General features: G+C 35.7%; 1 protein-coding gene across 1 annotated transcript in view; it reads right to left on the bottom strand.

The window, feature by feature from the left end:
* Nucleotides 1-520: 520 nt before the first annotated feature.
* LOC118195786 (neuroligin-4, X-linked-like) overlaps nucleotides 521-17,526 on the bottom strand; it is a 291,903-nt gene continuing 274,897 nt past the window's right edge. The window contains exon 8 of the mRNA XM_035367112.2: nucleotides 521-760. Coding sequence (XP_035223003.2) covers nucleotides 736-760 — 25 coding nt within the window. The 3' untranslated portion in view covers nucleotides 521-735. The remainder of the gene's footprint in view (nucleotides 761-17,526) is intronic.

Genomic DNA, 17,526 nt, shown 5'->3' with positions numbered 1-17,526 from the left:
AGGCTATACTAGTGAACTGTGCTATTTTTAGGTGAAATGTTATGTTTCGGGCTAAATAATTGAGAATTATTCATCAGCTAATTTTGGATTAACAGAAACGCAGTGGTTTTCCAAGGGGAAGGAGTTCAACTCAATTTGATCTACCTCCTCTTCATAACGCTGTATCAGATTTTGATTGCCTTCTTCTCTCTTTATAATTTTTGTAATTTTTGTATTTCCCGTATCTTTTTGTATTTCCCGAGAGGATACTTCTACTGATGGTTGATTTTTTACATATTTAGAGGGACTTTTGGTTTTTTCTGGTTTTGAATTTCATTTCTTTCATATTTTTTGTGGATTTGTCTCTAAATGTATTATTTCTTAAATATAATTTATTAATTTTCAGCGGCATATTGTGAGGAAATAATATTGGGATAATTCAGTTTTCATATAAAAAATATGGTTATGCTATATAATATCATGCATCGTTTCAATAGTCTTGTCTGTGTCTTGAAATATAATTCAGATACTATAAGCAGAATAAATGGACATGACATTTTATTGATATATGTATATAATAATAAATACTGAATGTTTGTTTAATGATCGAAATTTTGAAAATCCAATGGTATTAAATAGTATTAATCGAAATGCAATTTTTTTCAGGATTTAATGAAGCAATAGAAGTCCTAGAAATTTTCTTGAATTTCCAGTGGACGTGTTTTATAAAAGCTCCATTCTATCCACTGATCATCACTAGCTTTTGCTGTCTTCAGCGGATCTACAAGAGGAAAAGAACAAAAAAGAATTATAAATATACGAAGCTATTCATCCTTCAAATATGCTAATCCTTGTTATTTTTGTGAAAAATGAACATGATTAGAGAAAAAATTTAAATTCAAAACTGAAGCAAGTTTAGTAAAGTAGTGAATTTAGTAAGTTATCGCAGTTAAGCTACACGGAGGTGGTAGTAAAAACATTAGCAAAACAATATACAAAATAAACTTCTATATTTTAAAAATGTTTTAATGAGAACAAATACGCAGATTAACTTCATTTTGAATTCTAATATATTCAAAATTAAGAAATATTCTTGACTATTGGTGCATGATCTGTTTATGCTGTTATTAATAATACCTCATATTATACTAAATGACTAACTCCACTTGATTCAAGCTTTTGTAGCAAAATTTACGAAAAACTAAAATTAGAATAATATAAATACATTAAAACGCGCTATATATGAAGCATTTATATTACGAGAAACTTACTAAATAATTTTCATACAGTGTGACAACTCCCACTTTAAAAAAAGTAAGTGATGTGATTTATTTTGATAGAAAAGCAGAAGAGACGCAAGGCATTTGGAATCAATTCATTTCTCGTTCGAATCATGTTGCATTATGCGTGAGATTAAAAGTTTCTTAGAGCTGTATCTATCAGTTGTCATGAACTAATAGAATAATATTCAAGTCATAGATAGATAGCTATTTGAATTTAAACAAAATAACCGTTTATCACTTGTCTATTGTTTATTCTGGGTTTCCAAAGACAAAATTTATTCATGGAAAATTTTATATTTTTTTTCGCTTCTTGGCTATCAGTGCAGTTTTAAGTTATTTCACCTTTATGATTTAGATTTACATATAATAATCTTTTAAACAAAAGTAAATCTAAATCATAGCGTTTGTTAGCCATTAACAACATTTTCAACATTATTTTGTAATTTTTCAATCAAAGAATTTTATTATTCTTGCACCTCATTTGACCAAGAACATAAAATTCCCTGCTAACCCGTTATTACATTGCCCTCTAAGTTAATGGACGAAATTATTACCTTGTTTAGTAATGCAGAAATAAATTACAAGAAAGTCACGTGAGATTTATAAAAAATGCATAATAAGAAAAGTACACATAAAATAACACTATTTTTATATAAATTATTTATATAAATATTTTTATATAAATTTTCTCAGCAAAGTAAATTTATTATGTGGTCAGTAACCGTCAGAAGGGAAGAAAAACTTTGGATACCATCCTCAAGGGCCTTTCCAATCAGAATTAGTATGATGTGTGTTGGAGCTGCCCAGAGGCCCATGGCCAGAGACAGATTAATTTATCTCCAGCAGTCATTCTTTATGAGCTCGCCCGGTCTGTCCCAAAATAGGTAAAAAAAAAAAAGATAGCAGGATATTTTTTGACTGCATAGCTACGAAATTAAACGATTTGCAGAACTTCCTAATGTAAAACATACAAACTGAAATCTACTTCCTTATTAGGAATTAGAATACGAAGCATATTAAAAAAAGTTTTTTAAAAGAAATGTATGTTTAAAAAATCCCAATTTACCTTCTGCTTCTTTCATATGAAATTTAACTTAGCACACAATATAATACAAATTTAAATTAGCAGAGACTTTTTGTTCATTAAATTTTAATCATTAAATGTTACGTTTCTTATTGACTTAAATTTAACAGTATTACTTCATATTATATTCATTATATCGTTTAATAAATTTTGAAATTAGAAAAATAATATTTAAAATATTTGAAATTTTGCTCAAATTCTTGCTTCCCTTTTTTCACTATTTTTATTCCGCCTAGATTTCTTTAAAAATTATATTTTTAGTAGTTTTCATAGTTTCTTTAGAACCTTGAAATGTTTTGTGAATGGTTCTTTGTTATGTTGAAAGGAAATTAAATACTTCCACCTCGTTTTGGTCAAATAAATTTATTATAGCTTGGAAAATACGGTTTCAGCTTTCAAAGCTTTTCCTCCGTCACGGGGTTCACAACAAAGACGCATTAATGTTCTAGAAGTATATAGAGTTAATTTTTAATCCTTTTCATGCATAGAAAAATATTTGGTTTTTAATTGCCCAATATAAGTTTTATTTATAATGTAATATATTAATATATGAATTTTCTAAATGCATTTCCACCTCAAACATTTCGAAACACAATCATTTCGAAAACGTAAATCTAAACCACAATTTCAGTTTTTAAATATATTGCAAAGAGTTTGAAATACCAAACGTGCTTTTTAGTTAATAAACGCAAATTACATTTAACCCATTATTTAATTAAAAACTTTTGAAGTAATTAGTACTATATTAAATATGTAAAAAATCGCCTTACACTATAGCGTATATAATAAAAGCACTTAATTTGGTATTGAAAAATTGACCAGGAACGATTAAGAATGTGCAAAACGTATTGAAAAATGTTTTTGTTTTATTTAAATTCCATTTATTTGTATTATTACTAATAAAAATTTAACAAAGGAATAAAAAGTTCACTTTCAGAATCACCCTTTGCATTTTTTGCAGCATCGCTTTGAATAATTCCTTGACAGAATTTTAGACGTTTGCTGATGTCTCAGCTGTGTAATCGGATTGAACAGTGGATACAAGGTTGCCAGCATAGGTGCTAAATTTAATAGAATTATATTCATTATATAGCAAATAATCTCTGCAATTAAAATATTTATTAAAATATATAAAATATTTGCTTGATGGGTAAATAAATCCTCAAATTTCGCGCTGCCGTAATTTAATGCCGCACAAAACTATCTACTTTTTAAAGCTGCCAAAATCTTTTGTGCGTAGTATGGAATATTTTTCAACCGGTTTACATTATATTAAGCAGTAAAATATTATAAAAGATTAACAGAAATAACTTTCTCTTCCTTTTTAAACTTTCTGAAAATGGTAAATTCATATAGTATGCTCGTTATATTGTGTTATAAGTATTTAATGAATCGACCTTCATTCTGAAATATAATGTTCATGCTGCATTTTCACTTTTTCCTTTTTTAAAAAAAAACCTATCAAATGCTATTAACTTAAAATTTTTGATAATATTTGTAGATCATGCAAGGTTTCAATTTTAACTCTGATTCTACATCTACATAAATGCATTCTTCCTTAATCACTTTCATACAAGTTAGCTATGTTTAATTTTCCTTTAAGATCTTTAAATACAAGAACACATTTGCTTTTAGAACTACTGATGACGACAATGGTTCAATCCTAAGTAAGAAAAAAGAAAGACAATTTCGTGTTTCATTTAAAACTAAAATATCTTTTATTTTTCAAGAGAAATGGTCATGAACATGATAACTGTAGAAAAATATTTTGATTATAGCTTATAATTAAACACATGAGTACATTCATCCGGTATTTCAATGTTGAAACGTACTTGAAGTTAACATGCAGATACGTATGCGAATTTTATTCCAATTTTTGAAATAATACTGATTAGTATTCGAGTAGAAGAAAGTTGTAGCGCAAAATTTTAAAACAATCAAAGGTTTCAAATGAATAAATTTTGAAATTAACAGTTTTTTTAGTGCATTTACTCTGGAGATCAAAGGAAGAGTTTGTTCAAAGGAAGATCAAAGGAAACGTTTTGCTTCCTTTCCAGTCCCTTTATTTGTTTGCGAATTTTAATGTGAAGATGTCTGAAGATAATCGTGTAGCTTTTCTTTAAAGAATTTTGCAACATACGTGAAAATACAACAATATATCTGCATAATTAATTAATTCTACAATGTATAGAAAAACGCTTTAAATTAACATAAACAACACGTAAAACTGACCGGAAAATTCAAAATTATATTTGTATAATAAATAAAGAACATTCATGAAATATAACAATAAAAGCATTGCTTTAAGTCGAAAAAAAATTAAATGTTTGATTATTCCTGCACAAGCACTATATATTATGAAAGTAATTGGTTTATGCAACTATATATATATATTACTAGAACAGCCACTCATTCAGCAAACTTAGAATTCCTTTATGAATTTAATATAAGGTTTTAAAAATTTAAGGCACAATGAAAATATTTTACAATGAATTATTAAAAAGGGAGCAGAAACTTCTATCTCTTTTATTTTTAGGATACGATAAGTAGCGTTAGCAAATAATCCCGAAAACGTGCTTTTTCCCCCTTTGGTTAAAATTTTAATGGTATATTGCTTGGGCTGAACAAGATATTAAAAATGGATTTATTTCTACTGACATACTGAGAAACAATAACTTAGGACATAAAAATTAATTGATTTTATCTGAACGTACTGTTGTGCTGTAAATGATTAGATAATCCAGACAGGATATGGAAAATTCATAGTTCAAATCCCGGCAAATGCACTTATCGTTTCATATCTACTGCTTAAAAAATCCCAGTAGTCTCTATAGCTGCGGTAGAACTAATATGTAGAGGATGATGATTTATCATCATGTGGTATTTGGTTGACTGGGCGTCGAGTCTCATTTTCCAGTCGCTCTATTAGAGGTATAAAGAGTTATTGCATAAGCAAACCAGGTTATGCATAAGGCGCTCCCAGGTTATGCGTCTACCAAAGGGGGAAATAAGCACACCCACATTATGCATAACCACATCTATGTTATTAGAAGACCCATTGGTTCGAAGTATAGACAGGTTATTTATGGACATTTGATTTTTCATGTTTTCTATGGCGAAACCTCAAATAGACTCTAGAAAGCTACAGCCGAATTTTGAATTAACCAAAGAACGATTGATCTGATTCATAACATTCAATCATTGCTGGGCCGCAATAATGAACAGTGTGAGAGTCCGTAATTTATATCATATTCGTTTATCACAACATCTAGAAAAAATTAATACTTTTCTCCTTTCCAAAGTGATGTTGACGGGGAATACAAGCATAGATGACTGCAAGGGTTTTTTCCTAACTTAGAATAATTTCAGATATTCCCATTTTACTCTGTAGTAAACTATTAATTAAATTATACACACTTTGGAAACTTTCTTTGCCAAAGGAATACTAATAAAATATTTACAATAATGTAATATTTACAACAATGTTGTTGACTCAGCTAATGTATGGCATAAGAACACCTTCTATCAATCGCAGTTTTAGTGTAATAAATGTATTTTAATTGCAATTTTTCTCACTGAAATGGTTTATAAATTTTATCATTTAATTATAATGCTAAAAATGAAACAAATGTATAAATTATTAAAAGGAAAGGAACTAAAACTAATTCCAAATCGAAAAATATGCTTAAATTGGAATTATCAGAAGTTTAGTTAAAGAAGTTAAAATTTAAATTGAAGTTCACATGTTAAATTATAATTTTAAAAGATTAATTAAAGATTTTATGCCACACTGTACGGCAACACTCTGAAAATTACCGTTTTTGCTAGTCCTACTTGTTGCTTGTTCTACGACAGCATGAAACATGTTTTCTGGGAATCCATAAGAGTTCCCTTTCTATATTATAAACTCAGGCTTTATATCACTGCAGCATTTTATATTTCATAATCCAAAATGCCTTTATCTTGTATTCAGAAAATTCTGCTGGCATAGCCTGAAAGAATTTGCATCGCTATCTGAAAGGAATGAGATCTCCATATGTCATTATCATACATACTTGAATTTTCCTAAGCTCTTTAAAATATTTCCTAGATAAAATTAAAAATTGTTAGTTTCTCTATCGGTTTTCAACAGCATTGTCTGCTGATATCAAAACGAAATGATTTCATATGTTCGTATGAGGAATGAAACTTCATAACGAAGACGCTTTTCAGTTATGCATAATTTCAGCTCCTGTATTCAGTTCGTGTACATGGGTATTCAATGTATGTACCTAATTCCTTGATTCCAGCAGCCAAACAAAAACATAACTCAAATAAATCGTACTTTGGTTTTCCTTCCGCAGTTGGAAATAAAAAATTCTGCTTAAGGGCAGAAATTAGCTAATAAAATCATATTTATTTTACAACCAGTATAAGGATGAATTGATTAAAATTTCAGATAGTTTGAGGTAAAATACACTTAGAAATCAGTACATTGAGAATCAGTCGCTCGCAACGATAGAAGCTGTTGTATGGCTGGTTAACATGCAGAAAGCGTGCGTTTTTGTGTCATTCTCACTGCAACTACTGACCAGCCGTTTTCATTTGGCAAGAGACCTCTAGGAATGCACTTGCAAAATTAGGATTCAAATACTCAATGTACTGAAGTAAAATGAGAAATCAGAATAAAATGTGATCTTCCATTTCCCTGTTAAAAATTAGGGCAATAAATGTTAAACAATGTGTTAGACGAGTAGGGTTAAACAATATATTAGACGAGTGTTAGAGTTAAAAGATGTGGGTACAAAATGACATCTAATACCATGAATTCAAGTGCTCGGCTATATGACTGTGAAGAATGAAATTTCCAGTGTTCATTCCTTTGGCGTTTCCGCACAGGCTCATCATAATGCTGTTAACAAAATTGGGATTTGTCAGAAACGAAGGCGTCACACCATTGATCCGTCCATGTGCATCGTTTAACATCGGTACCTGCCCCGTGACAACGCTGCAGCAGTGTGTTAGGAGCTCCTCTTTGAACGAGTTATAACCGCGGTAATATTTGTCGTGTGTCCACAAAGTTAGTAACATCGTAAAGGTCTCAACAAGCTACAAATTTTGATGCTTGATTTGTGTTCCTACGACTTATAATTCCGGAGTTATTGAAATTTTTAAATTCTCATCCATTGTCTACGCATGAGCCTATGTTTTTGAATGAAGAACCGGAAGAAGAAAATGAAGTGCTGCTTTATGCTCCGTCGGTGTTAAGTGATTACTCGCGACCAAATTGCCTTCTGTTCTCAACACAGATATCTGGAGAAAGTTGGCGCATTCCGCTTTCTAACGGTGCAAGAATTGTGTTTGTGGTGTGTGTTTAAGCAGAGTTATAATTATTTTAATTAGAGTCCATAAAGTGTCATTTTTGCGGATTTTTTCTAGGATATCTCGGCTTCTATTTGGAATATCATCATCATTCATCCTCGGCAAAGTAGGTCTTCTTGTACTGTTTATTTCGGTACCTTTGCTTTGATTTTATGTTTATCAGTTCATCTGCTATGCACACTTTTGTGTTATTTTTATAATCCGTAACTCGTGTTCCTCCCTACTAACTTCTTCCAAGTCGAATTTTTCGACGCAGGGGTTGCAAGGTTGTTGTTTTCTCAAGAAGCCCCTCAGGGTTAGCATATTGACAACGACCTTTCCCCTCCCCCTACAAAGCGCATGAGCGCTTGGCACAGAACCTGTTGACACCTGTGACATTAGAACTTTTTACCGCGCGGCTTTGTTTAAGTTTCGAACTTCAACTTTGTCATTTATTCGCCCATTCATGTTTATGTTACAATCTTTTTTATACTTTATAGATGTAAATTTATTGATTAATGAAATTTACTGATTGTATTATGTATAAATTACCGACTATTGATATAAATTTAATAATTTTGTGTTTGCACTTTCTAACTTTTTTTTTTTTTTTTCTCTCTTTCTCTCTCTCTTTCCTGCTAAAATGTCTGTATTTTGTGGTTTAAGTTACGAGTAGTATAAGTTCTCAGTCCAACATTAATTTTATTTCCTCTATGACTTTCTAATTAAGCTGTCTTCAAGCCTTTTCCCCTCTTCTTTCCCCCTTTAACTGACTTCCCCTTCTTTTTATTTCTCTGATAACTTCGCTTCTATGTAACTTAGCGGCCTCAAACTCTTCTTTTCATCCCCTTGTTATCCTGTTATTGCCTTTTAATTTCTAAGTTTTCTCCTTACATACATTAGATAGCGCCCTCTTTTCATTTTCCCCTCTTGACACTTTACCTTCTTTTTTTTTTTTTTCCTTTTGCTGACACTCTCTTTCTTTCCACTCCACCCTCTCCTCACTCTTTTTTTATAATATTTTAATTAGTCCTTTTTTTTTCCCCCGAGCAATTTTTGCAACTATACACTTGTTGTATTTTTAGAATTTTTTTTTTTTTTTTTTTTTTTACAGTTTCCTCTATTGGAAACACCTCCACATTCTTCTTGCTGTAGGCCCGCAACCTCTTTAAGGTCCAGGCTCTCCTATTACTACTCTTTCTGCACCTACAATTCTCCTTCTGTTCACGTTTCAGCTATTCCTTACATTCTCCCCCATTTTTCATCACTCATCTTTTCTCTTTGCTATCTTTGACTTATTAACATTCTTCGGGCCTGTGGCATACCACTACAACCTCTCGGTTTACGTGTTTATCACTTAAATATATGTGTATACTTACAAAATATCATGTGTACTGCTATTTATTGTGCTTACTGAAACTTTTGTGCATTAATAATTAATTATTTCCATCACACATTTGCTGTGTTGTGTACTGTAACTCTCACTACGTGCTCAGTTTCAAGTTCTGCGCAAGTGATAATTTGTGTGCACTAATTCTTCCTGCGGGCTCAATTTTAAGCACTGCTCAAGTGAACTACAGTTATGCAGTGGCTTTGTGATTTAGTGTATTCAGTGAATTAGAGACTCAGTGCCTTAATATAGAGATCTCAACAGCTTCCTAATATAAGACTTCAACAGCAGTACTTTAATATAGAGATTACAGTGCCTTAAGATAGTTCCTTGTTATAGTGCCACAATTTAGTGCTCAGTATAGTGCCTCTAATTGCCATAATATAGAGATTTCTACAGCATTCAATGAGATAGTCTACACAGTGAAATTAGAGACTTAGTGCATAATTTTAAAGATTCCAATAGCAATTAGTGACTCTGCAGAATAGCAGAATAATTTATATTTTTTTATCATTGGTGATTTCATACAATAGACTCAATGCAGTATGTGTGAAATGCGTACCTCCACACACTGCAGTGATCTAGATTTGCCAAATCACTTAGTTTCAACTGACTTCTCATATATAGAAAAAATAAAAGCGGTCTTCGACGAGAGCGTACAAATAGCCAATACAGCTCGAGGTAATAAAAATATATTACCACGCCTCATAGCCACTCTAGAGATCTTACGGGACATCGCATTACGTGGAACAGAGGTAGTCAACAAAGACGTGAACACTTCTGTAATCCCGCGCTGTACCACTGGCACTAACACCCCTTACCCTGAGGTGGTTACTTCAAGTACAAACACGGACTCCCTGCCAGTAACAGCAACTACGCAGGCTCCCAGGAACACCGGGGAAAGGCATAGCCACTTGAAGTCAGCAACAACACCATCAGCGATTGTGCCCCAGAAACCAACCTTTGCGGCAGTGCTTACACAGTTCAGTAAACCCAGTCTGATCATCAACCCTTTAGGGAGTATCCATCCACGTGATCTAAGAACACAGTTACAGGAAAAGGTTCCACTTAGTGAGATCCCAGTTGTCGTCAACGCTATCAAACCGGCTCCAAAAGGCGGACTAGAAGTCTTTTGTAATACAAACGAGGAGGTACTCAAGTTACAGGAGCACATCAAAAAAGCTGAGGTCCAGGCAGAGGTTCGTCTCATGCAAAAGAGGCAGCCGAGAATAGCCATTCATAATGTTCCAGAACATGTTAAAATAGAACAGCTCATCGCAGAGCTCAGCGCAACAGCAGGTCTATCAGCAAGAGTATACAAACCCCTGTTCCGACTTAAAGAGCGCCGAGCAAACAGAGTCAAATGGATTCTCGAGTGTACCACAGAGAGCTTTGGAATCGCCATCAACATCAGACGTCTGTTCACAGCATGGCAGACTCATACTATCACGGAGTTCTTCGGAATCCGTAGATGTTATAGATGCCAGCAATTCGGCACTCCCAGGATCTCTGCCGCAGCAACAAACAGTTCTGTGCCTTCTGCGCTGGGTCGCACAACACCAAAGTCTGTCAAGCAGAGTCACCAGCCTGCATCAATTGCGGGGACGGTAACTACCGCAACGGCACCTCCTACTACTTTGAACATCCGGCATACCACCCGGAATTCCCGATGTACCAGAGAGCCGTCTACAACACACGCTGCAACACACAATACTGAAGCTATAACATCTCAGCAGCCTAACAGTTACTACCTAATATGTCTGAAGATAGCAACACTATCTCACAAGAGATCCTACCGACAAATATCGACAACCCAGTCAACCTGATTCTAACTCATTCCTCAGCAGGCTCCATAAAATGCACGCAAATTAACCTCCAGCGGGAAAAAGCAGCTAATACGCAACTATTGCAGCATGTCCTCGATCATGAGATAGATATCATCCTTCTCCAAGAGCCTTATTGCAGAAACGGCGCAATAGCCTGCCTACCACTCTCATGGAAGATCTTCCAGCGGAAAGCGCAACTTAACGAACTACCCCCGAGAGCGGCGATCGTTTGTTGTAATCCACAATGGTCCCCACTCATTATCAAGCAGGCACGAGATCATGTTGCAATTCTTCTGAATTATAATAACTCCCAGATTATCCTATCATCCGTCTACAGCTCTCCACCAGAAGACATCAGCAATGCAGTAGATAGTATAGCAGAAATACACAGAAAACATACTACCATTCCTCACGTAATAAGTGGAGACCTAAATGCGCACAACGTCATTTGGGATACCCAGGTACCTCACCGAAAGGAACAGCGTTAGAAGAATTTATAATGACAGCCAATCTACAGTTAATAAATACTCAGAATGCCCCACCGACGTTCGACAACTCATACAACAAAGGATGGCCTGATTTAACAATAGCTACAAATAACATAGCCAACAATATAACAGATTGGATGGTCACAGACGACGAGAGTTGCTCTGATCATAAATATATCCACTTTGCAATTAATACCGACACAAGCATCACTATCCTTAAGCGCTACAAGATTCCCAGGCAATAAACTGCGTGCATTAACAAAGGCTTTCTCGGATACCCTACAGAGTGAAGAAGAAGTAATAGACCAAATAAATAGCCCAGAGGAATTAGACACTTATACAGATCATCTCCTCAATACATTGCGATGTATTTGCGACAAGCTCCTGAAGACTCGCACTGCTAAACGCATACAAGGCATATGCTGTTGGACTAAGGAACTACGCCAATTACGGCAAAAGTGCAGAGCCCTAAGACGGCGTCTCCGAGGTGTAATAGACGAAGCCACCAAAATGGCATCGCTGACCACATTCCGCAGGGAAAGAGCGCATTATAAAAAATGCATACTACGAGCCAAAGTCAATAGCTGGCGGAAATTTTGCACAGCTAATACCAACGTCTATGGAATCCTGCACAAATTAGCTACAAATAAAGTTTACAAGCCTGACCAGCTTTATGCCCAATCAGCCAATAACTCAGACACCACCAATCTTGCAGAAACCACAGCATCTGCTATCCTTAATGCAGTCTTCCCAGCAGATAACCCGGATGATGACTCAACAGAACAACAGAAGATACGGGACAACCATTCCATTCCTAACACACCAGACGACATTCCCTTCGACTCAGCTGAAATACAGCAAATCTTCCGTTTTCTTCCCATAAAAAAGGCTTCGGGACCAGACGGTCTAGATTATGCAATAATAAAGGTGGCTTACACATCCGGCCTACTTTCTTCGAGAAATATTTCAGCAAGCTCTTAAAATACCAGATCTTCCCAACTGCTTTCAAAAAAGGAGAAGTGGTCCTGTTCCTGAAGAAGCAGAGATCCTCAGATGACCCAAGCTCGTTTCGGCCAATTTGCTTACTTTCGTCTCTGGGAAAGATTTATGAAAAATTACTGGTAAACAGACTTAAATTCCATCTCCAGCAGACCAACTTCCTCAGCCCACGGCAATACGGGTTCTGAACTGGCTTGTCAACCACGCATGCCCTGAGTCATCTTAAAGATAGCATAGAACAAAGTAGAGGCAGAAATCTTCACACGGCACTCATATCCCTGGACCTGCAAAGCGCCTTTCACACCCTCTGGTGGCCTGCTATAAAGCAAGCACTTAGAGAGGCACAATGTCCCAAAAACATCTTTAACATCATCACGGACTATCTACATGCACGTAGCCTCATAGTAGCCAACAACAATGAGCTCACTATCAAGCGGCAGGAAAGAGGGTGTCCACAAGGCTCTTGCGCCGGTCCGTGGCTCTGGATAATCACCTTTAACTCCATACTACAACATGAATGGTCTTTGCACACAGATATCATAGCATACGCCGACGATGTAGCCCTTCTGGTGTCTGGCCGCACAAGAGATGAACTGGAACGGAATGCCACAGAAACCTGCTCGATATTCACGGACCTATGCAATAAACTTAAGTTAACCATCTCTCGACAAAAGTCCGCAGCCATCGTAATTCCACGTCCTGGCACAAATCCCACAAGACGTCCATGTATAAAGCTACTGGGCAAGAACTTAAAAATAACGAAGACGATTAAATATCTAGGAGTCACTTGGGATCAAAGACTCACCTGGTTACCACACCTCCAAGAAATGCGTACAAAAACATCAACCATCGCAAGGAAAGCCAGGCAATTTCAAGGGAGAAATTGGGGACAACACCCCTATATCAGGAAACTATTATATCTGACAGTGGCAGAGAGAATAATTCTCTACGCAGCAGTCATATGGGCACAACCAATGAGCAGCCGAAAGACCAAGCTACTGAGCACAATTCAACGGCCGTGTGCATTTAACATCTGCGGAGGTTATCGCACAACAGCGTCCAGCGCCGCCACGATACTTGCTGGCCTGTTGCCATTACACATAAAGGCAGAGGCACAGGTTACCTATGTACGAATCACCCATCACAGACAACAAGCCACATATGCATGAATTACGTTCAGAACAACAGACTATGAACTCCCTGGTAGTGTGCAACACATCCACCCTGCCATCAAAGGTAGAGGGATCCATATCAAAATCCAACATCAGCAATCGCACTCCAGACAACACACTTCCTCTGCGATTACACAACTGTTTACTGATGGATCAAAACATGATCAGGGAGTGGGCTGCGCGTTTGCTTACTACGAACATGGCACACTAGTAAAGGAATGGAAAGGACATCTCACTAACAGCAATAGTATCTTCCAAGCAGAGGCACTAGCAATATTGAATGCGCTACGACATGCCCTCAACCTTTCCCTTACCAATGCGACTTTTTACACGGACAGCATGTCAGTGCTACACGCACTCAGGGATCATCACCACACTTCACCCATCATCATAGATATACAGCAACTTTTACGCAATAATGATTAAGCCCGCTTTAACATGGTATGGGTGAAAGGACACTCCGACAACGAAGGGAATGACGTCGCAGACCGACTGGCTAATGAGGCTGCCAACAACATCCACGCTCAAACTATAAGAGCCCCTACCTCCGTATCACACCTCAAAAAAACTCTGCGTAATATCTGTAAAGAAAAGTGGCAAGAAGAATGGAATAGTGGCGACACAGGGAGATGGACGTATAACTTCCTACCAAAGGTAGACACGGAACGTCTTATAACAATAGCCCCACTGACACAGTACATAACGGGTCATGGCCCATTTTCATTTTATTTTATGCGTCATGGCATCTCAGCATCTGACAATTGTGTCTGTGCCATGCTAGGTTCTCCCGAGCACTACCTATTTGACTGCGGTCTAACAGAAACCACCACTTACCACATCCAACGAATGATAGAACACTTTACTATCGTTTCATAATCAAACACCCGCCAGCTATAAGGAGTATCTGCGCAGTTGTACAGCAAATCAACGCCCTAGAGCAAGACATTTGCGAGCCACAATAGCATGGTACTGCAGACAATCTACTCAACAATTAGATATTCGCAGTATGTACACATTCCACATTCAATTTCGAGCCTCATGTTGACATCTGCTTTCAATAGCCAGCAACTTGCAGAAATAATGTTACTGACATGTTTATCTGTGTAAAGCACTGGGCACCCAATGAAATGATGTGTTATCATAAATCGAAATATATAATATCCGTACAATGCACGAATGTAGTGTATGCAACGAAATATGTAAATCATGCAACAGAAGCCCCTAATGAAAGTATGTACATTATGTATTATGGGAACTGAGCATATTTCCGCACAGCGCTACTGCTTTACGCACACCTTACTATGTCTCATATGTTTCTTCTGTGTGTAATATTTGCATTTATGTGCTCTACGTGTTTCCATATGTATTCTATGTGTCATGATATGTATTCTCGTGTGTTTATGTCTTTATGTTACGTAATTACGAGTGTGTTTTTATGCTTTTACGTTTAATTTTGTATATCTATGTGTTTCAGCTCGCCAGGCGTCCCCGTCCTCCGTCACCTGTCACCTGCATCGTCATCAGATACTGACTCCTGTGCTATAGCGTCATGGGAAGCCGAAGCAAAAGTGACATTGTTATGAGTCCGTGGCTTTGGCAGACATCACCACACTATATATTCCTGACTCAAGCTAGGTGATGTAGTTGTACGATCTTTAATAGCGATGCAAAAGACACGTCTTTCATCTAGGTTATCGGGGGGCATTAAGGACATCCAAATCTCTCTTTGCAGTTTGCTGGACGAATCGATTACAAAGTCCCATTAACAGTTATTAGATATCCTTCAATAAGTGCAGAATTTGCCCTGTTCAGTACCTCGCAGTCTCGGATAAACTATGATTATCTCGCAATCGATTTCTAAGGTATGCTGGTATGAATACTTCTTATGAGGCATTACATAGCCTTCAACAGAAAAATGACAATTAAATGTGATTGAAAGAAAACATTGCATTTTAATCTTCAGTTTAATACTGCTCTGAAGTATCATTAGCCCGTCACTGATCGAGCAGTAAAGTCGCTGAACACTTGGCGTTGTCGTCCAGACGGTATAGTGGTTAGGGAAGCCTACTACAGTACCGAAGGGCCCGGGTTCGAATCCCGGAGAAGACATGGATGTTTGTAAACGTATAGTGTCTGTGTGGCATGGCGGGACTCTAAATATGCGGCGAGCCAAAATTCCTTTCGTGTGAATTGGTGGGAGTGGAGATGGGCGGGAGACTCCCGAATCCCGACCAAGGAGCGCTCTCCTTCAGAATTGTGGGTGAAAAATAGAAGTTCAACCTCTCTTCGGAGTAGGATATGGCAAATAATGTTCCCTGTAATATGGACACGACAACAATAACTACGCTGGTTGTTTGATCTGAGTTAAATTCCAGGCGAACGGACTGCCTGCATGGACGTCTGCGGAGTTTTTTCTATGTGTAACGTGGAGGCCAGCCGATTTCTGACAGAATGTCCTCCAGGAAGAAAACTCAACTTAATAAGATAGCCCTAGTGTCCTTTGATATAATCAAAATAATGTGTGAAATGCTCATCATTTCTATTCTCAGCATGCTTTACCTATCATGACAATTTCTGATTTATTATGGCAATTTCTGGTGCTTCTGGTTTTTTATGATGCAGTTTTAATACACTTTCTTTCATTTTTTGGTAATTTCTTTATGATTGTTATTATAAGGAAATCTTCAGTAACATCTCTACTACAAAGCTTTTAAAGGTACCCTTCATAATTTTATATGAAATAGAATTATTTAATTTTTGCAAGACTAAAGAAATATTCATAGGTATGTATGCATCTCTCATAACTCAAAAACGAATAGCCTCAGAACGTTGAAATTTTGTATATAGGACTTCTATAATATGTAGTTGTGAATCCCCTTTTCGGTTGAAATCGGTCGCACCAAAAATATATAAATATATATATATACCCACTCTGTTACTCGGCTGGGTGAACTCAGTTTTTTTTTTTTTTTATTATTCTTATATGTTGTTAAATTGCATATTTTTTGCTTTAAGAATGATTGAATTATGTTGTTCTTACTTACGGTTAAGGTTTTTTTATGCCTTTAGTTAGCTTACATGCAATAATTGTAGAATTATCAACAATTTGAAAGTCGTCTAAGTGCGGCTAATCCTATTTTTTGTTTACCATGGCAGCCATATTTATTTACATTTGAAACTTATCAGAATAGTGGATTGGTTGTAAATCCAGAGAAACTAAGCTTCCTAACAACAAAGACAACATCTTTTTTTATTATTGCGAAATAAATCATGCTTAATCAATTCTGAAAATAACTAAATTATCCTATATATTGACTCAGCATAGCGTCAACAATAAATTAAGTCGGCTTCTACGCCTTTAGTGCCTCGAAAAATCTACCTCCTTGCCCGCTGGTGAAATTGTTTGTTTTTGAGTAGAAACTCTAATCTTAATTGTAAAAGTTGTTCTTTAAATTGTTCTAATTGTATTTATGTTTTATATTTTTCTAAATTTTTCAATTTTTAATAAAATATTTTGAGGTTTTATGTGTTTTTGCCTTGTCGCGAAGTGAGAACTGAATTAATTGAATGAGAAATATATCTCTAATGAAATTCAAGGAAATAAGTTTAAATGAAATACAGGAAAAAATGTGTATAATTTAATATTACGTATAAGGAAGTCATGTGGTGTACCCGTACCAGATTTGTTTTGCCTTAGCTTCTCTATTTATTTACATTTGAAACTTAGCAAAATGGTCTTTTCGTCGAGTGGGACCAAAAGAAAACTTTCAGTTTTGTGCCTCGAAAATTCTACATTTTCGGCCGATGGCGAAATTGCTTGTTTTTGAATAGGAACTGTAATCTTAATTTTAAAAGTTGTTCTTTAAATTGTTTTAATTGTATTTATGTTTTATGTTTTTTTCTATATTTTAAATTTTGGGTGAAAGTATTTTGAGTTTTTTTGTATTTGTGCCTTGCTGCGAAGT

The sequence above is a fragment of the Stegodyphus dumicola genome, chromosome 3, assembly GCF_044657685.1.
Source record: "Stegodyphus dumicola isolate Sdum_Otavi_A_Nest chromosome 3, ASM4465768v1".
NCBI classification, from domain to species: domain Eukaryota; kingdom Metazoa; phylum Arthropoda; class Arachnida; order Araneae; family Eresidae; genus Stegodyphus; species Stegodyphus dumicola.
The sequence above is the reverse complement of the archived record's forward strand: the minus strand, read 5'-3'. Positions and strand labels throughout refer to the sequence as shown.